The sequence below is a fragment of the Pelmatolapia mariae genome, linkage group LG16_19 (genome assembly GCF_036321145.2).
Source record: "Pelmatolapia mariae isolate MD_Pm_ZW linkage group LG16_19, Pm_UMD_F_2, whole genome shotgun sequence".
NCBI classification, from domain to species: Eukaryota; Metazoa; Chordata; class Actinopteri; order Cichliformes; family Cichlidae; genus Pelmatolapia; species Pelmatolapia mariae.
This window is the reverse complement of record NC_086241.1, coordinates 46997740-47019448: the sequence shown is the minus strand read 5'-3', so window position 1 is coordinate 47019448 and position 21709 is coordinate 46997740. Positions and strand designations below refer to the sequence as shown.

The 21709-nt window shown below is 40.3% G+C and overlaps 1 protein-coding gene across 2 annotated transcripts; it reads left to right on the top strand.

Moving 5' to 3' along the window:
• Positions 1–9273: 9273 nt before the first annotated feature.
• iars2 (isoleucyl-tRNA synthetase 2, mitochondrial) lies at positions 9274–20571 on the top strand. Of its 2 annotated transcripts, XM_063496792.1 has the most exons (24): positions 9274–9806; positions 10313–10435; positions 11353–11506; positions 11596–11744; positions 11981–12030; positions 12200–12309; positions 12388–12475; positions 12773–12888; positions 13117–13286; positions 13706–13796; positions 13996–14147; positions 14280–14440; positions 14611–14713; positions 15460–15553; positions 16476–16556; positions 17329–17440; positions 17530–17632; positions 17915–18037; positions 18120–18251; positions 18329–18435; positions 18512–18657; positions 18749–18939; positions 19896–20040; positions 20417–20571. In XM_063496792.1, the coding sequence occupies exons 1-24, from the start codon at positions 9528–9530 to the stop codon at positions 20560–20562; spliced, it is 3126 nt and encodes a 1041-aa protein (XP_063352862.1). In that variant the 5' UTR covers positions 9274–9527; the 3' UTR covers positions 20563–20571. The 2 variants fall into 2 exon arrangements, with proteins under 2 accessions (XP_063352862.1, XP_063352861.1); XM_063496791.1 differs by lacking the exon at positions 16476–16556 and having other exon boundaries at positions 9280–9806.
• Positions 20572–21709: the final 1138 nt, after the last annotated feature.

Genomic DNA, 21709 nt, shown 5'->3' with positions numbered 1-21709 from the left:
TAATGTTTTACACTCTTAATGATACATTTGACCAATCAAATTGTTTAGATGAGGTTCATGTATCCTAAAATGAAAATGTGAATAACAACACTTTATCTTTGATTAAACAAATAATGAAAACAATAGACTTAAGATAAGATCTTTAATCAGTTCCTCTTCGCCAACTTCAGGAATAAATTAGGAAATAAATATTTCATATTAAAAAATATACAAACAGGCACCCCTAAAGTTTGTATTGTGGGTATACTGCGGCGTAATCTCTTGCATCGTGTGAAAGTTATATTAAAAGGCATGCTGTATTTTTTTTTATTTATTTATTTAATAATGCTCGCCACCACTAGAGGGCACGATGATGCCATCAGTTGTTTTTAATCAGAAACCTTATCTGAGTCAAATGGTAAAGGCAAACAGTTTTTGTGGTGTTATTGGAAAATACTGAATGGAGCTGTACTTTTGTTTCTAGTTTTATCCGTAAGATTAGAATAAGAATAATCTAAATAATTAAGTTAAATATTAAACCAAAGGTGACTTTTTTCAAATATTTATTTATTTTTTAACTATAACAACTTTTGGTTATTAAACAGCAATATTCCACATCCAGACACTAGAGGGTGTTTATAGTGCTGCTGGGGGCTCAGAGGACGAATTAGCCTAACTTCATATGTGTACCTCTTCTGTTCTTTACCAAATGCCACTAAATATGCATTAAAATATATTTTAACCCTCTAAAGGACGACATTGCTCCAGGGAAACAGAAAGTCTCGTGCCCATTACGTGTGAAGTTCAATAATGCCAACCAATCAGATTGTTTCGAAGAGTATCAAATTTCAGTCCAATAAGATGTGGCAGTCACTATTATGAATAAGTTGAAAGTGTGATATCTTATTCTTACACATGGTGATAGGACCGCATTGTGTGTGAAGAAGGTAAGAATGTTTGCCCTAGTGTTTGCATAGTGTTTTATTGCTACTTTTGCTAAAGCAGTGGTTCTAAAAAAATTATCCACCACTTGTCATTGTGAACTAATACCCACATAGCTGCAGGTCTGACCTGGTTCTGGTGTCAAGCCAGCACTGCTGGCTGACTTCTGGCATGATAAGTGGTATGTCATCCAGATATGGGCCAGGCCTGGCATAGATGGCACTGTTTATGTGATGGGATGCCATGTCTGGCTCGGATTTGGTTTGGTTTATGTGGCCCAGGCTCATAGAAAGCAGGTCTGGGCCAGATCTGACATCAAGCTGGGACTTCTGACTGACTGGTGTCATGGCAGGGTGTATGTCAACCAGATGTGGGCCAGGTCTGGCAATGATGGCACTATTTATGGTCCTATTTTCCTATTTTAGTTAGAAGACCCAAATGCCATGTTGCAACACTATACTGCTATGGTAGCCAACGTTTCAAATGCAGGTTTGACAGGTTTGTGAGTGTACACTTTATCCAAAACCTAGTGAGGGTTTACTCATGTTACCACTGGGTGGCTGTAGCTCAGGAGGTAGAGCAGGTCGTCTACTAACCTTCTGGTCAGTAGGCGACCTTCTGGTCACCCAATCACTTTCTCTAAACTGAGTGCTTCCTAACTACATTCATACTCTTGATTTGCAGACTAGAGGAGCCAGAGATCGAACGTGATTGGGTGAAAATAGTGTTCTATAAGAGTCAGTCCATTCACTGTCTGAACAGAGTTTTGTCATGTTACTTTTGCACTATTATGTTCCGGCACATGTTGTTATTACATGGTTTGATTAAGGTACACATGAGGCTGACATCTGGGGCCAGAGCTGAAACTGTTCTGGGCCAGCACAGGACCAGCAGTGTGTCTGCAGCTGGCCCATGTGTGGGCCACCTCTGGCATATCAGATCTGGGCCACCAAAGGGCCGTCATTCTTTGCGGTATGTGGGCCATGCGTAAGCACATTGTGTGGGCCAGATCCGGGCCATACCAATTTTGCTATGTGGGAATAGGAAATATCTAACTATGGTAAGAAATATTAACAATTCTACTGCCAGGAAGAAGTGCGGAGAGTTGATGATGTTTTAAACGGGTCCAATTTGTCTTTTTAAAGACTGAATAATGTAAGGAACAATTTATTTCATTTCATTATTTATTTATTTTATTTATTTACTTATTTGGTTGTGAGAGGAGGGAGCACCTCCTTGCCTGTCTGTAAATATCATCGCACACCACTGTTAAATGGTGGTATATGGCTGTATGTCTACGGTTTTCGTGTAGTATGTTATTTTCTGGTTAATATTTGTAGTGAGGGGACATTTTTATAGTTCAATATCAAATTCAGAAAAACAATATTGTAAGGTGGCTTGCTGAGTCACCAACAGACTGTATATAACACATGGATTTAGCCACTGGGACGCCATCCATTGTTTTGTGGACTCACATTTTGAGGTCTCAATTTGTTGGGCTGCTGCCATGATTATTTATTTCTTTATTAATAGAGACGTGACCACATTTAGACTAATGAGTGGAAATCTAAGTTATCGGCTAGCACTACTTTTTTAAGCAAACTGCATTTTTACACTTTATGGGTGCATCACACAAGCACCACAACTACTACCCCCACTACATAATTTCCTCAGGGATTAATAAAGTATTCTGATTCTGAATCGGATTCTGAATTATTGCTATGTAACATCCAAATAAAATACTAGAATTTTATTCAGCAAAACAAACTTCTTGGTCTTGGATTAGTTCAATTAACTGCATATCATTATCCCTCTCCTGGTTTCTTTTTCAGGTAAAGAGCTGGGCCGGCTGTGTGGTTGCTCAATCTGCGGGTGAAGCCCTTTTGTTCCTGGGCTCTAGCTCTCACATATATAAGGCCCAGCTTTAGGAGCGTTTCTCTGCCAGATTGCAGTTGCATCATGGTGTGAAATGCCTTGTTTATAAGATGGTCAGAAAACCTACAATAGTCTCACAAGGAAGTCTTTCACTCATTTGTAACTACTTACCAGGCTGGTCACTTCTCACAGCATGTAAAAGGAAAGTAATCACAGAGTCCACCCAGAACAGAGTATGTGTATTTTTTAACATGATCACATTAACATTGCAGTTAGTTCTTCTTTCAGTTGTCCAGTTTTTAAAATGTGTTGCACCAAATTAAAAAAGTTTTGTGCAAAACCCATCTCATAGTGCTTCATGGGGAAAAAGGATAATGACCCAAATCATGCTGCAAAAGCAACCCAAGAGTTTCTCGGCACAAAGAAATGGTATATTCTTCAATGGCCAAGTCAGAAACCTGACATCCAACCAATAGAGCGGGCTTTTGGTGAAACTGTGAATGTATGTGTGCTATCTTATATGACGTGTTTCCCCCTGTTTGTCCAAGATAAATTTCGTCCAAGCAAAACAATAACTGCTGATCTGATCCGATCTTTTCAGTTACTTCAGTTACTCAATCACCTATTGCATGATTTTAAATCCAATGTGGAGGTATAAATGGGAAAAATGACAAAAATCAAGTCAATGTCCAAATACTTACAGCCCTACACGTACCAACTTTACTTACTTTTATCAGTAAATCCATGCTTCAGAGAGCAGCCATCACACTTTGATGATGTCATCTGCACTGTTTCACTTCCTGCTTTTCTTTGTCAGCCTGATGGTAACTCTTTCCTGAAGCTTACCAACAATTGGTATTCAGCACACAGAGTTAAACAAAAGATGCTTAAAGATACGTTACAAATTAATAATGTTAACATCATATATAACAAGCCAGAGACCAAAACCTTGTTTTTGTTCCAGGCTGTAAACATGTTTAATTCTGCTCTAAAACTGGACATTTAAACATGGGGGTTTATGGGAAAAGACTCACATTTGGAGCCGGTTGTTGGATGAACAGCAGTACTTTGAGTCCTGACACATTTTTGTCATTTTTCAGCCTCAAAGGTTTCCATTTGTTTCAACATTCAAGTTCTGAGTGCACATTGCTGCTCAGAAAGAGCCTGGGAACAGGAGAAGTGGCTGAATAGCTCAACTCTGAAACTTGTCCTTCACCTTTCCCCCTCTCCCTTCTTTCTTGTACCCTCACCCACCTTTCCCACAAGTGACCAAACACTTTACCTGAACTCAGGTTTCTGCTTTTGTTCCAGATGGTAAGAAATGGGAGGATGAGAGACTTAAGTGGTCACATCGGTGGTGAATGTGGCCTCTTCGGGTTTCGGATTATCAAGCAGGAATTGGATAAAATGTGAAGATCAAGGAAAAATGCTTATGCAGTCGAAGCTGCAGCACCTGAAGTAGGTCCTGATCTGAGTTTAGCAGAGAATGAGCTGGACAATGCGGCCTTTGTCTCGTGATCAAAGGGGGAAATTCTCACACAAATCAGGAGGGGTGCTCAGGTGAATTCCATCCAGCCGCCGACCTTCACAGATAAGCAGGCGGCTCCTTTATGGCTAAGCCCCTGCAGTTGGTGGAGGAAGGCCTCGGCAGCCCTTCAATTACTTACTTGCTCTTGGTCAGTTATTAAAATGCCACCAACGTCTTGCTTTGTGAGATACTGTTGCCAGATTGTGGTGGATGAAGGAAATCGCTTCTGAAATGTCAGTGCCGCACACACCTCCAGATGTAATTTGTGCTTTAACCAAACTGAAATAAACTCGCAGCTAAAGCCAGTTGAGAATTAGGCCACACCCCTTCAGTGTATTCTTTCCCCTTCATCTAAAACCAATTTAGAGCCTTAGATTTTGAAGCAGAGCCAGAGCTGCATCAGTTGTGGACACTTGATCTGATTTTCTTCATTCTCAGCTGACCCACCTTTATTCAGTTTTAATTTGATGGCTTTATAGTCTAGCCTGAAAACTTTAAACACTCAAAGCAGGAAAGATGGTCAGTCATGTGGTCTCACAATTTAAAGGTTTATTTAATCTACATAAAAATAAACAGTTCAAGTCACACCCTAAAAGTACAGTGGTCACAATTTAGCCCATTTACAAATCACGTTCAGGCGAATGAAACCAGAATCAAAGACCGTCACTGCACACGAGGAGTCTGAGGTGTTCTCCCACTGCACGCAGGAGGAGGAGGGCCGGTGTGGTGCCAAAGTAGTTTTCAGAGTCCATGCAGAGCCAGTACAGAGGATAGAACGAGCAGAATGCTTGAAAGTGAGCGTCGCCTTTTAAGACAAGTTTTCCCACCCAGCACTTGAAATGTAATTCCAAAACGCGGTTTTGGTTGTTTTTGAGTGAGTGGGTGGGTGGATTGAGAGATTACTGTATTTAGACTAAGCCAGCATTGGATCCACAGTGCAACCTGTGCTGGCTTTTGTGTCCAGCGCGGTCAGTCCACTCGGTCAGGACCTGTGGAGGAGAAGAGCAGTCAGAGCCAGCGGGGGGAGCAGCAGCATGAAGGCGGCGGTAGTCCCACAACCAGCCCCCGTGGAACTCGGGGTGGTGATGTTTGTGTTGTCCGGATTCGTGCCGTTATTCGCCAGGGCCACCTGAAACACATTTGTATTTAATTAAGATGATTCAGTCCGGGTGATTTAATTTTAAAACCAGAATTTAACGTGCGAGGGAGAAAGTTAATCAAAATTCAGCGTCTGGAGTCATTTAGTTTCCATTTTAACTTGGAAAAAAAAATTTAAGATAAGAGCTTTAAAGCCTCTGTTCAAGACCTAGCCCGACTCTTCTAGAAGTTTGCCATTGTATCCTTATTGCCGCCGTCTGTTCTGCAGGGGACAAACTGATTTTTATATTCATGACTTTTCCCCTAAACATACGAGATCATAGATGCACTCCCAGCATAACGTCTTAAGCTCCCTAACATTTAGCTCATCTGCGCCATTACAGCGTTTCATGCGTAAACAGATTCCGTTGGCCACACAACTGATTCCCACCATACCCCCAAAAGGTTGGTGAAAGTATGAAGAAACAAAAAAAAAAAAAAAAAAGGAGGTACGGATCAAACTGACCTGTGATGTGAGATGGAAAGCCAGCAGCAAGACTGCGACGCACAGCTTCTTCATGATGGAGGGGATTCTGTTCTTCTTGGTAGAGAAAACGTGAATAAAACAGGAGACCAAGCCTTTGCTTTTTTAAATACCTCCCAGTGACGTCATCAACCACCCCAAAACACCTGCCTTTATGTATCATTCTGCAACAAATGTTATTTACTTTTACTTAGCTACGAATTATGCATTTTGCGTTATAGTAAACCGGATAAGAAATAAAAATAAATGAATAGCAAAATTACTTATTACTTGCATATTAAATAAATTAGAGATATAGCTGCCATACTAATACTGCACTATTTCCTGTTCTCTATGTGGTTTGATGCATTGATCATTATTTTACAGTGTTCTTTTTTTGAGTGAGAGCGTTAGATAATGCATGAAATAGCTCATCTTATTTTAAACATGCTGAGGTAACTCCTCTGTTAAAAAAACAGAACCTTGATCCTAGCTCTACTAGTAATTACCGACCTATTTCAAAATTGCCATTTTTAAGTAAATTACTTGAAAAAATAGTTGAAAATCAGTTCAGGTCTCTATTATGTAAATTACACATTCTTGACCCTTTTCAGTCTGGCTTTCAAAAGCAGCACTCTACAGAGACCGCTCTCCTAAGAGTCTATAATGATCTATTAATGGCATCTGACGCAGGGAATTGTTCTGTGATCATCTTGCTTGATCTTAGTGCAGCCTTTGACACCATCGATCACAAAATCCTACTTAACAGGCTCAAGGTTTTGGCTGGTATATCTGGCTCTGCCCTAGACTGGTTTTCTTCCTACTTATCAGACAGGACCTTTTCTGTTAGGACTTATGACATTGCTGCCCTGACCTGTGGGGTCCCACAGGGTTCAGTTTTAGGTCCATTACTATTTTCTTTTTATATGCTTCCTTTAGCTGGTATCATTCAATCTTTTAACGACCTGTCTTATCATTTTTATGCTGATGAAATTCAGCTCCATATGTCCTTTAAGCCTCATCAGCTGGATAGGCTGTCCACCCTAGTCCAGTGCTTAGCCCAGGTTTCTGATTGGCTTTCAAGCAACTACCTTGTTCTAAATACTAACAAAACCGAGACCATGATCATAGCTCCTCCTGAGCTACATTCTAAAATCAGTCAGGTTCTTGCCTCCTTCTGCCCATCTGTCAAGTCAAATATTCGAAATCTCGGAGTAATATTTGACTCTTCTCTGGGCCTCGACTCTCATGTAAAATCTTTGTCTCGTTCCTGTTTCTATCATTTAAGAAACATATCTAAACTGCGACATATGGTTTCCTCAGCTGAACTGCAAAAACTAATTCATGCATTTGTGTCATCACGCTTAGATTATTGTAATTCCCTGTTTACTAGCTTGGATAAATCATCTCTCTCTCGCCTCCAGGCAATACAAAACGCAGCAGCCAGACTATTAACTCATTCTACCAAGCGTGTTCACATCACTCCCATCTTATATTCTTTACATTGGCTCCCAATAGAGTTTAGAATTCGCTTTAAAATTCTTGTTTTAACATATAGAGCACTAAATGGCCAGGCCCCAGATTATTTATCCAAGCTTCTTATAAAATACACTGCTGCTCGTCATCTCCGCTCACAGACTCAGAGTCTCTTAGTTGTTCCCCGCACACGACTGAAGACAAAAGGGGACAGAGCCTTTCAGTCTGTTGCACCAAGGCTGTGGAACAATTTACCACTACAGTTACGTTTGTTTGACTCTGTGGATTCTTTTAAAAAACAGTTAAAAACTTTTCTGTTCAAACAAGCCTTTTGTTGATCTACATATTTTACATTTTTTTACATTATTTACATTTGATCTTTTATATTGTGTACATTGTCTATTGATTTTATTGTTTATTTTAATATTTGTGTACAGCGCTTTGTGATTGTCTGTCTGTGAAAAGCGCTTAATAAATAAAGTTTACTTACTTACTTACTTACTCAGTAAAGCTTTCTCAATAGGCTGTCCAGGCTCCCCATTTCTATCTTTGCTGGTCAAATTAAATACCGTTTGAGGATGAATAATAAGAACCAATTTCTTGTCTCACTTTCAGACACTAATTTATCCCTCACACATGATTTAGAGGTTATACCATCTCATATGTGGGGATTACATTGTGTAAAGATGAAACATAAACACAAAATTATTCTTTGAGCCAATTATTAACCAGATTAATAAAAGGTTCAGTATGTTCAGCATCCGTGGAGATTCAGAATGAGAAGGAAAAACTTCCTTGTACTGCAGTAAAAGGAATTTTTTCCTTCTCATTCTGAATTTTAAGAACTTTAAGATATGTTATGATTGTATTTGTTATTGAATTTAATCTGGTAAAACAAGCCTCACCCTCTAAAAAATACATTTTATATAATGGAAAATAGACTATTTGTTAATCATAGTACTAAACTCAACTAGAAAAGGTGAATACTACACAAACATAACAATTACATCTATCTATCTATAAATAGACAGATCTATCCGTAGCCTATTCCAGCTGTCATAGGACAAGAGACAGAGTACCCTCTGGACGGGTCGCCAGTTTATCACAAGGCTAGCCCAGAGAAACAGGCAACCATTGACATTTACACCTATAATCAATCTTAGAATCACCAATTAACCTAACCCCTTTAACTGCATGTCTTTGCACTGTGGGAGGAAGCTGGATTACCACAAGAGAACCAGACATGGGGAGAACATGCAAACTCAACACAGAAAAGCCCCAGACTGGATTCAATTCATTTCAATTCAATTCAATTCAATTCAATTCAATTCAATTCAATTCAATTCAATTTATATAGCACTAAATCACAACAACAGTTGCCTCAAGCTTTAATGTAAGTACCCTACAAAATACACAAAAAACAAAGAAAAAAACAACAATGAGATTACCCCTATAAACAAGCACTTCTGTGACAGCGGGAAGGAAAACACAAAGACTGCTGTGGAAACACTCAATGGATCATGTGAGTCCACCAACCTGGGTTCAGGGTCACCTGCTCCAACCCTAACAATGTGCTTTGTCAAAAGGAACGTTTTAAGCCTTAAAAGTAGACAGGGCGTCTGACTCACAGCTGGTTTCACAGAAGAGGGGCCCGAAAGCTGAAGGCTCTGCCTCCCATTCTACGTCTAAATATGCCAGGAACCACAAGTAAACCAGCAGTCTGAGAGCAAAGTGCTTTGTTGGAGTAAAAAGTTACTATGAGGTCTTTAAGGGGCCTAAATATCAAGATTTGAACCCCAGTGAGGCATAAGTGATGAGCACCACTCCATATTCTATATACATGAAATGTAATTTATGCGTAATAATTTATAGCAATGTCTTTCTTTCTGCTGTCATGGTTCAAAATAAACAGCGCCCCCGGTGGCATCTCGCTGTCAAAAATGCGAAAGCTTCACCCATGACTCCGCTGGGTTTCCGTAGTTGTCCTCTCCTGTATTTCTTCCGAAGGAAACAGAACACGCTAATACAGAAGGGCGGACTAAAACAACACGGAAACTTCACGCAGAAACAACAAAGCTGTCTGTTTTTGCGAGTTAGCAGCTCGGCCGCAGAGCTATTCGTCTGTCCATGCTGCGGCTGCTGTGCCGGAGTTCGGCGGGGAGCCAGACGCTAGTGCGATGGGCACGGAGGTCACAGCGGGGAGGCGGCCTCCTCCTGCACCGCGCTCTGTCTTGCACCTCCAGCTGTCGCTGTCACGGTACCGGTTCGGGTGAAGTTAATGGTCAGCCCGCAGAGAACGGCTCCGGTAACGCACTGTACCGGGATTCGGTGCTTTTGCCCAAGACAGAGTTCCCGATGAAACTGACCGGACAGAAGCTTCTGGACCGAGAACTCCAAATACAACAGGTACAGCAGGCTAACGAAATCTCATTCAAAAATTGTCAAATTCTATTTTTTTTTATCTTGCTTACTAAGTGGTTCCGATAAACTTCAACACACGAATAGTTTATGCTTTTGTTTAGCATTTAGTCTTTAATTCGGCATTACTGTTCAGGCCCACAGCTGTATCATTGTTACTTTTGACTAGTCCTGATTTCAATTTTGAGCTGAAACATGCAGATCATTGCAACGACAAGGCAGTTTAAAGTGCTATTCATAAAATATTAAAGGGATTACTGTAACGTGATTAGCACAAGACATTATAAGAAAATTTATAAAGAAAGTAAAAGAAGAAAATAAAACTATTTGACTTGAGAAAATTATAAATTAACACAAATGAGTAAAAGTTACAGGATTGGGATTACTAAGCCTGGTCACACGTGATAAAAGACTTATAACATATCTTCGTAGATATTGGAAATAGCTCACTCTAGATTTAATAGATATTAATACTTGTTTTTTATTTTTTGCAGGAGTGTGGTTTTGCAGATTTGTACTCATGGCAGCGGGAGAGGAAGGCCAAGAATAAGTTCTGCCTTCATGATGGACCTCCGTATGCTAATGGAGACCCTCATGTTGGACACGCTCTCAATAAGGTAAAAGTGAAAACCTTTCAGCTTTCTATCATCATGTCCTCCTCCAATGAAAATTGATTTGCAAATATAACGTTACACCACAAAACATATGTGTAGAATAATGAGTGCATTTTACGAGAAAAACAAAAGCATCTTTGTACGTTAGGCCACATCCATCCATTCATTTTCTTTCACTTAGCCAATTCAGCATTGTAGTTGAGCTGGAGCCTACCCCAGCTGTCACACCCTGGACAGATCACCTACCTGTTGCAGGGCTAACACCATCTGCTAACCAACCCTGACCCACCTTTAGTCTTTTTAAATCCAAAAATTGTGTCACTGTTCATTATAAAAGTTATACTAGCCCTTTAAACATCAACTGTTAAAGATAACATTTTGTACTCCAAGATTTCTCCTGGATGTCTCTGCATAGTAAGAATCCTTTTTGATAATAAGTTTACAACAAAAGTCATCAGACTTATTCTGTTAAAGAAACTCTGTCTGAGCCCAGTTAAAAGGAAATACATTCCAAAGTAACAAGGAAGTAGTATATTTCACCTACTCTTCATCCTATAGTGAATGTTTCCCAAGTAACACATTTTTAAGACGGAGCTTTTCGATGCGAACAACGGTGTATTTGGTGGAAATGTTATTGAAAGCTTTAAACGTTTGCTTCTTTTCTTTCTGAGTCAGTGCAGTCCTCCTGCAGACGCCTACAATTTAAAAAAGAAAAAAAGAAAAAAAAGACTGATTTACCAACTTTGTCTGTGAATAGTTACAACAACATTACTATTGCTAATGAAACCATTCAAAAAATTTCCTTTCTTGCTATCAATATTTTCTGAGTTACAGAGAGGTTGGTCCATATTTTTCTTATTTTATTCCTGCCCTCATGATTTGTAAATATTTACTAGCTTCTCAATTATTATTCCATTCAGATCCTGAAGGACATCCGTAACCGTTTTGAGATGCTAAGAGGGCGGCAGGTGCACTACATCCCAGGGTGGGACTGCCACGGCCTCCCTATTGAGCTGAAGGCTCTGGGAGACCTGGGGACGAGCAGCCTTAGTCCTCTGCAGATCAGACAGAAAGGTGAGAAGAAGAAGGAGGAAGTAGGAGGGCTTTTTCTGGTGACTTTTATTCAGATTTTATGCAGCTGCTGTTTGGTTTGTCTCATCCAGCGCGGGAGTTTGCAGAGGGAGCGATAGCCCGCCAGAAAGCTGCTTTCCAGCGCTGGGGGGTGATGGCTGATTGGGATCAGTGCTACTACACTTTTGATGGCACCTACGAGGCTGCTCAGCTGAAAGTCTTCCAAGAGATGCACATTAAGGTGGGTGATGATCTGATCTAAACATCAGCCAGTGTCACAGTAGAGTGATGTACCTACAAAGCAAGTTCAGCATGAACAGGCTTTCTTTGTGTCAGCTGGATTAACAGACCCCCAAACCCCAGTCAGAGAACATTTTATTTATTTATTTTTTTAAATTTGTTTATTTAATTTAAACATCAAAATGGGACTCACTGACAGTGTATGGTCTAATGTGGTTGTCCCTCTTTGTTCTTCAGGGGCTCATTTACCAGGACTACAAGCCTGTCTTCTGGTCTCCTTCATCCGGGTAATGCAGTTTATTGCAGTTATTACATCTTAGAAATTAAGAAGAAATTATTTTTAAAAATTTAGAAATTAAGAAGAAATTATTTTTAAAAATTTAGAAATTAAGAAGAAATTATTACAAAATTTTTAAAAATAATTTCTTCTTGAATCTATTGCTGCAAATCTTACAGAACAGCTCTGGCAGAGGCGGAGCTAGAGTACAACCCCGAGCATGTGAGCAGAGCCATCTATGCCACATTCCCCCTCGTCACACTTCCACCAAAGATCGCTTCACAAGAAGGTGAAGCACACGTGTGGATAAAGCTTTTAGGCATTTTTCACCTGGTATGAAATCTCCTGACTGTGTGTGTCTGTGTAGGGTTGGAAAGTGTCTCTGTGTTGGTGTGGACCACCCAGCCTTGGACCATTCCTGCTAACCAGGCTGTCTGCTACATGCCAAATGCCCAGTAAGGAACAGCACCACTAAAACACTGGAGACTCATCCAGCTTGGTCTCACTGCAAAATGTGACAGTCGTGAAAAAAGCAAACGATTTGTTTCTGTTTATAAGATGTCATCATGACTTTATTACCTAAACCCAAAGAGATACTTTTCCATTTCATAACTATAGAGGGTAGTTGTTTGTTTGTTTTAAACCAAAGCATTTTTATTGTTCAAATCTAACCCAGGCACTATTATTATGATGTCAGTAACGTGGGTAGCATGGTGGGTTTTTAAGTGAGTTGTTTTCTGTCTTGTTTGCAGGTATTCTGTGGTGAAGAGAGCGGACAACTCTGAGAAGTTTCTAGTAGCAACTGAGCGGACGGCCAGCATAGCAGCACTGCTGGGCACAGACCTGCAGACTGTAGGCACCTTCACAGGTAACACATAGTGTCTGAAGCATCACCTTACCAGGTGCAGACGTGATATTTCCTGCAGTGGAAATGAGCTTTTAACAAAAATAATCCAGGTTGAATTTTGGGGAAATAAAATTCTTCTCTGTATTTTTCCTTCTGCGTCCCATCAGTGGACCCTGCACCAAAGTTTGAGAACCACTGCTGTTTGAGAACATGAGCAGAGTTATGTTTATCCATCTTTTCCTCTCCTAGGCTCCCTGCTTGAAGGTGGGATCTGCAAACATCCCACGATTCCTGACAAGCAAGTGCCATTGCTGCCAGCTAATCACGTGACCATGGTGAAGGGAACTGGATTGGTTCACACGGCACCGGCACACGGCATGGAGGACTACAGTGTGGCCTCGCAGTTTAAACTGCCTGTGGTATGTTCTGTGTGTAAAAACTAAAAATCCCAACAGTCAAGAAAAAACTTGTGGGTTTATGGAGGCCCCAATGAGCCAAAAGTAGGAAGAAATACAGAAAAAAACATATTTCTGGGGAAATAACTAAGGTGAAAATACAGAAATATATAAAAAATGCGATTGGAAATTTATTTATTATTTTATTTTATTTTTTTGTACACACACACAGACATAATTTTTTAATTTTTGACTTATGAAAGCTTTGTGGAGTAGGCAGAAATCTGTGAAAAGCAAATAAAATACAAAAAGGGATTTTCATGTATCAGTATAGCCAATATACATGCATGGAGATTTTTATTTAACAGTTTGGATCATGTTTGTTGAATAATGTGGCTACAGTATATGATAAAACCTTTGTGCACATTATACTTCTACCAAAGGAATGTATGGTGGATGAAGACGGGAAATTCAATGAATTAGCTGGACCTGAACTACAGAAGCTTTCTGTAATGACAGAAGGAAACGATAAAGGTATAAAAACATGGAGAAGAGGGCAGAATACGGGGTTTCTACAGGCTGCTAAAAAATAAATACATTAAAAAATCCAATAATCTGGAATTTAGACATTAAAGTTTTTTTTTAAATAATATTTTTAATCAAGATAGAAAAATGTTTTGAAAATTAGTTTGTTTCTTGTTTGATGGATGTATCTGATGCTTGCTTCACTCAGTGATTTCAATGCTGAAGCAGAGCAATGCTCTGCTGAAGGAGGAGCAGTGCATCCATAGTTACCCATATGACTGGAGGACAAAGCAACCTGTAGTCATCAGACCCAGCAAACAGTGGTTCATCAACACAGAGTCACTCAAAGACAAAGCAAAGGTAAAATACATTTAGATGATTTGGACCAGATTAGTTTTTTCTTCTGTACCTGACACTTCATTTCTTCCAGTGAGGGGGAGTGCTTCACATTTCCAGTTTTGTCTAAATAAGTATGTGTGTGGGATTTTGCAGGAGGCCCTGCAGAAGGTGCGCGTTTTGCCCGAGTCGGCCAGGAGCAGCCTGCTCACCATGCTGGACAGACGGACATACTGGTGCATCTCCAGGCAGCGCAGCTGGGGCGTCCCCATCCCCGTCTTCTACCATAAAGAAAGTGGAGATGCTCTCATCAACAAGTAAAGCCAACAAACACATTCATAATAAAACACACACACCAACAGCCGTGTGCACATATTTACTGTATTTGCTTGAAATTTCTCTTTTTGTTCTTCTTTTTTTTTTTTTTTTAAAACAGTATTTACAAACTGGCAAACATCTAACATCTGTGATTCTTTGACTTTTACAGATACACTGTGTCCCACATCGCACAGCTCTTCAAAGAAAAGGGCAGCGACTGTTGGTGGGAGCTTCCCATTGAGACTCTGCTGCCTCCCGAGGTGCTCAAGAAGGTGCGTAAGCTAATGTGTGGAAACAGCTAACAATCAGATAATACTGATAACAGGGTTCTCACTGTCATCCATGTCATCATTGATGTCATTGCCAGTGGCATCCCTTCCCATCCTCAAGCATTCTCAACTTTGCCGTCCCACTTTTTAGGCAACGGCATTTTATAAAAACTACAACAACTCTAGGAAAAATGTGCAACAGTGTTACAGCCCTCCTGGGTTCTATTTCTAAACCAGTGTACAAGCTTAGCATCAAATCCAGTGTGTGTCCACACAGGGGGCCGTAAATCAGATTTTTCTTGGATTAACAGGCCTCCATGTTGGGACCCGTTTTTATTAATGACATTTGCAAGGACATCTAAGCAAAAATACACCTCTATGCTCATGATGGTGTCATTCATGCATATGCTTCTTATCTATATCTATAAACCAATATTGAGTACATTTCCACTTTACCTCTACACCCTTCTGTCTCTACTCTGGTAAGTTACCAGCTACACTTCAAATGGTGGCTGGACTTTGATAAGTCTGGGAAAAGCCTTTTCTTATGCACTGTGAACAAGGAAAAACTGAAACTATATCAATTAATGATTTTAAAGGCATCATAGGGACTGTGGTTAAGGGCACATGGCTTTACTCTTGGCAATATGTTTTCTTTAATTTTTTTTCTCTAAGAGAATATTTGAGATGGTTTTTCTCGTAAATGTATAACTTATCACAGTTTTTCTGTGAATATATATTTGTCTCAGAGTAAAGCAGGTGCAGTGAGTGATTATGTTCGTGGAGAAGACGTCCTGGACATTTGGTTTGACAGTGGAGCGTCGTGGGCAGCAGTGCTCGAAGGTACATTTGAAATTTCTTCAATTTGTCCTGTTATGCAGATCATGTAAAAGTATAACTGGATTTTGTTAATTTTGTAAAAACCTCTCCGAGGACATTGAAAAGGATCGTCTCAGAGCAGCAGAACACGTCTGTGACTGAAGGTTTCCAAGTGGCTCTAATCAAACCTCCTGTTATTAGTTTTATTAGCAACAAAGCTGCTTGAAGCTACCTTATGTAGTCCAACATGCCAATTAAGCTGCTTTGCAAAGCATCATTAGTGAGAGTGGGCTAGTCAGAGTCCTTGATTAGCAAACCCCAGCACATCACAGATACCGGACAAGGTGACTGGATTTATTTATCTGTTTTTAGAACTGGAAGAAATTCCTGCTCACTGTCAGGGTCAGAAGTAGGAAAAAATCAACACAGGTTAATAAGTATGACTAAAAGTTAAAACTGGTAATAGTATGGAAACCGTTAACTAGATGTATATAAGTTTGGATAAAGAAGTGAAATCGTTCACTAAACACACTGGGTAAAAAGTTAAAATAGCAGTAATTACACACTTTATCAGGTATACCTGTTAAACACAAATATCTGGGATAGGATCAGAATTTGATGTAAAGAACATGAAATCAGGGGTCCATCCCGCCTCGTGTCAACGGTTCAGGCTGCAGGTGGCGTAATGGGGTGGGGGATTATTCAGCACATTTTGGGTCAAAATTTGCCGAGGGGTGTGAGTGGAGTTAATGTTTTTTAATAGCAATTCAACCAATATTAGAGTTGGATCCTGCTCACTTTGAACTGTCTGCACTTTAAAGGTATTTTTGAACTACTACCACATGGTCCAGTAGCTTTGTTTTGCTCCAGGAGATTCAAATAGACACTTATTTGCTGAAGTATGAGAGTTTTCCCATCATCTGTGTGGTTGTGTTGTCATTTGTAGAGGAAATGGAGGAAAACTCTGATGAGCCTGAGTCACGTCTCAAATGGCTCCCAGCTGGGCTCCAGAAATCTCTGGTTACAGGTTGTTTGATCATTCAGCTACAGGGACAGGCACTCTAGTCTTTGTATTATAGTCATTTATTTTCTTTTTTGTCTCTCTCAATATTCTCTCGTACTTTTTACCTCTTTTTACCTTTAAAATCTTTTGGGATATTTGGTAATGATGTGTTATCGCTTGCTTACCAGCCAACCCATTTCTTCCTGTCGCTCCATCACAGTGCCTCAGTACTGCCAGTACTCAGTAATGTCTTTTGATGAACATTTTGTTCAGTTGGAAGATTGTAACTGATTAGCACAGCATGAATCTCAGCACCCTGCCTTTTATGACTCCCTTTCAAAAACATTCAGGACACTGAGAGTGTTGAAAGGTTCATATGCTACATAACTGGATAAACAGTTGAAATAGTGTGAGAAGCAGTAAAAACTTGAAAATTTCCAGCTGTTATCTAAAAGTAGGGATAAAGAAATTGAGAAATTATTAGCAAATAAATTGTTAACTAAACATACTTCAATCATTTAAAATGCGTAGTTAAAATTATCAATAAAGTCTGAAGTTATTAGCTTAAGTTTTGCTAGGAGTTGAAATTGCTAGCTAAACATACTGGATAACAATGTATTAGTCATTAAAAAAATTCCATAATCATCTCATTGGCCCATGGGAGATTAATTTGTAAAGGCTCTAAAGATGTATTAATAATTTGTTATTATTGTTAGCTTAAAATAGCTTGCAAATCATTAAATGCTGAACTCAAATTTTATACAGTTTAGCTCAGAGCTCAGCTTTTCTCTTGCAGCGGAGTCTGACTCTCGGGCTGACGTTTATGTGGAGGGAAAGGACCAGATTGGAGGCTGGTTTCAGTCATCGCTGCTCACCAGTGTGGCTGTCCGGAACAAGGCACCTTACAAGTGAGCGTGCCTTCCACTTGCTACACAGATGATAATGATACACGGAAAGAAAATTGATGAAAGTGTCTGAAAAATGAATATTGTTGCAGGTCTCTTGTGGTCCACGGCTTTGCAGTCAGTGAGAAAGGAGACAAGATGTCCAAGTCGGTGGGCAACGTTGTGGATCCTGATGTGGTCATTAATGGAGGGAAGGTAAAACAGATGAAGACTTTTCAACCTGTTCTAGATTTGAAATTAGGATAAAGTTAAATAAAGGACAATTATTCACTACAATCTACATGTTGTGTCAGAGCTACACTCTGCAAATATAGAACTTCACGCATCAAAGATTTCAAATTGTGATTCTTTGATTTTACCATTTCCTTGTTTGCCACTTTAAAAAAACACACAAAAAAAGATTTTAAATGGAGCTGAAACTGAGAAGATAAATTTGCATTTCTGTGTAGAAACTTTCTAAACTGTCATCTTTGCCAGGGCCCCACTGAGCCGGCCTACGGGGCAGACGTGCTCCGCTGGTGGGTGGCAGAGTCGAACGTCTTCTCTGAGGTCCAGATTGGCCCCTCTGTGCTCAACTCAGCCCGGGACAGTATCAGTAAGGTACTGTAAGGTGCAGTTTATCTGCTCGCCACGTTCGTCTCACCTGCTGCACCTCCTTTCATGGCTGTTGTTTGCCTTCCAGCTGAGGAACACTCTGAAATTCCTACTGGGAAACCTGCAGGGCTTCGACCCACGACTGCAGGCTGTGGATCCCAAACAGATGCACTACATCGACCAGTACATGCTGCACCTGCTGCGTGAGTACAGCATCAAGGTGTGTTTAAGGTGTAGTCCATCCAACTAATGAAACGAGCACATTTGTGCCCCCTGCTGACGTCTCTTTGTTCCCAGGTTGAAGATGCCTACAGTGAGTTTGATGCTGGCAGGGTCATCCGTGTGCTGCAGGCCTTCATAACCAGAGAACTCTCCAGCTTCTACTTCAGTATCATCAAGGACAGGTAACATGTCAGAACATGTTAAAGATTCCTTTGCGTCCAGTAGCTTTGTTCATGTCTTTGTCTCTCCGTCGGTCAGGCTGTACTGCGATGCAGAGGACTCGTTGGGTCGAAGATCCTGCCAGACGGTTTTAGAGGAAATTCTGGATGGCGTGACGAGATCCATCGCTCCGATCTTGCCACATATGGCTGAAGAGGTGTACCTGCACGCACCAGGACATGACAGTACGTGTCTTTCGATTTTCAGTGGTTACTCTTTTACTGCCGCATGCATTCTCCACCACACAGCCTTTCTATGTTTTCTGTGTTTCAATAGAAGGGGAGACATTATTTAAAAGTGGCTGGATTAAAAGCAGCTCTGTGTGGCGGCGACCAGGATTAGAGGAGGCTGTGGAAGGAGCGTGTGCCATCAGGGACTCCTTCCTGTCTTCCATTCCTGGCAAAAACGCCGCCAGGTACGACCTCACTGTCGCCATCGAACCAGGCCTCTTGTTCGAACTCATGGAGGTAAGCTGGCTCTTCATATAAACTGAGCTGAAGTGTATGCTACAGTGCAGAAGGATTGTGTGACAGAAACTCCCATTAGTTTGTTTTTGTGTTGGTTTTGTTAACATCAAAGAAATAGATATAGACTTTAAACTGACCTAGAGATGCTGTATTTAGGTCGTCTGTTGTAGTGTACTGCACTAGTACTAGCCCTCTGGTGTAGGATAGTATGTGTTAGTGAACAACCTGCTGAGCTCAGCAAGCTGTGAAAGAAGCCGGCTGCTGGAGTGAAGGGGCGTCCGTGATTACTAATTTCTTAATCAATTAAATTTAGACTAGTAAACTTGTTTTAAAGTAAGAAGATCCCCCCCAGGTGAACATCCACACGCGCTCTAACTTTGTAAAATGTTACAAATGAATGCATCCATAAATTTAAGTTTATAAATACATACATCATAAATTAGTTAATCAGCTAATTTAGTTGCTTTAGTCTGATTTCAGCTTAGTGTGAGAGTCTGCCAACCTCAAAACATTATTTATGATGATGCTAGTTTCTCCTCATCTCATTCATATTCTCACCTTGAAGCAGAGAGAAGAGAAATATTAATGAATTTGATAGGAAGATGTTGCATCACTCTAAGCACGATAAACGCTTCCCAATATGCCTATCTCAAGCATAACAGTGAGAAAATAACTTGTCTGAGTTTCTCACTTATCTTGATTCATATTGAGCAGTTTGGAAAAACCTTTGAAGTACTCACGAAACAACTTAGAATGGGAATTAATTACAGCCATTACCTTTACCGGGACAGCTTTGTCTGAAAAACTGAAATTGTATTTCTGGTGCCTCATATTAGCACTCCATTAAAACATTGTGCATTTTTTGATTTGTGAAACACTGAACACTACTTTGTACATGAATTTTTTAAAAATATATTTAATATATATACTCCTGCCATCATCCACTTTACTTCCAGTCTCTCCAGGAGGAGCCCACCTCCACCACCTCCCAGCTGGCTGAGCTGATGATGGCAGCTCGGGTCAACCTGGCCACAAAGATGCCTCGAGACCTGGATCCGGAGGCTCTGCTGAACCATGGCACCTTCCTCATCAACCTGGAGGGTGAGGACCTTCAGCCTAAAACTCCCAGATAAGAGTAACAGCAGCTGATAGCTGTCACAGCAACGCTTTTTCCCTGTCTGTGTGTAAACATGTTTATTTCTGCTTGGAAATTAACATGGAAGCCTGTGTAGTCTCACTCACTCAAGTGATCATTGGACGTTTTTGATTCCTGTGTTGTTTTAAGTGCAGGATGTTGATGCCTTACCTTTTTTCAGTATGCAACCATAGTAATCTATATTTTGTCACATAAAGTAAGGTTTTGGTGTTGAAATTACTTTTATTCAAACTGCTTTGACAGGTTCTTTTTGCATTTCTATACATTCACAGACCTGCAAATCTTCAAGTTTCACACCAGAATCTGTCTGTGTTTTATCAGGTGGTGTAATCCGCGAGGAGAGCGCCTACAGTATCGCAGTGACGCCCACCTCTGCTGCCCGTTGCCCACGGTGTCGCCGCTACACCACCAACTCAGCGGATTGCCTCTGCCCGCGCTGCCAGAGTGTCGTCTCCCAGGCTCACTGATGACCTCTGGCTCGGTTTGAAGGGCTGACCAGAGACCAGGTTTTGCACGCCCATTGGAGGCTGTAAAAAGGACTAGAATCATCTGCTGTCGTGCCGTAGTTCTCTCTCAGAGGACTGCTTATTGGAAGAAAAATGAAGCCTCAGCACAGGAAGGCAACAAAGCATCTGGTCTCTGAAATGTGTTTTAACAAATGTAAAAAGATGGTCTATAGGTGGGGTTTCCATTCAGAGAGCTTTACGTGTGTCTGCGTTCTTTTTAAAAAATGTGCTACAGCCACATTTCACCCCAAAGGCAAATGTACACTCGTCTCCTCTGGTTTGTAGCGTTTAGGGGAGAAAATGAGAAATACTAATCTAAACCATTTTTGGTATGAGTTGCCAAGTTTTGGAGCTTTAGAGATGTTTGTTGTCTCTTCTATTAATGATATAATAGTAAAAAAACTCGTAATTGTGTTAGAGACACAAGTTATTTGGGGTGTGGTTTGCCTGAGTCTCCAGTTACACCTTAAAACAATCACTTTATCAGCATCCACAGGCTAATTTGTCAGAAGTGCATTTGGATGCAGCGCCTTCAGTTCTCCCTCCCTTGTGTAAAACACCAAATAAAATGTGCCTCAGATACGTTGGCAGTTCTGGTATCAGCAAAGCTGTACAATCTTGATTGCACTTTATTTAAAAAAAAAAATTGAATTTAGTAGATGGTGCTCCTGATATGAACGTCTTGGCTACCATATTTTTGAGATTTTAAAAGGTCTTAAAATGCATTGAATTAATTATTCTAAATTGTAAGCTTGCAATCAGTTTTTTCCTGACATTATAATTTAAAGATCATCAGGAATCCTGTGCAGAGCTATGGATATAAGCACTGTTCATTTGTACCAAAACTACACCATCCAAATGAATGACCATGAAGAACTAAGTGTTTACATATCCATGACAGGCTGTAAATGTTGATGTTATCTAGCTGCAAGCTTCATTTGTTGGTGCATTCAGATCATACCTGATCATGAGGTTTGTGGATATTTTCTTTTTCAAAAATGTATTTCCCTGTTTAGATCTGTCGTATTCTGGGGAAGGCAGATGTCAAATCCAGGTGATTAAACAGCTCTACAAACCAGAGGAGAAATAAGAGTGTTTGAATTAACTA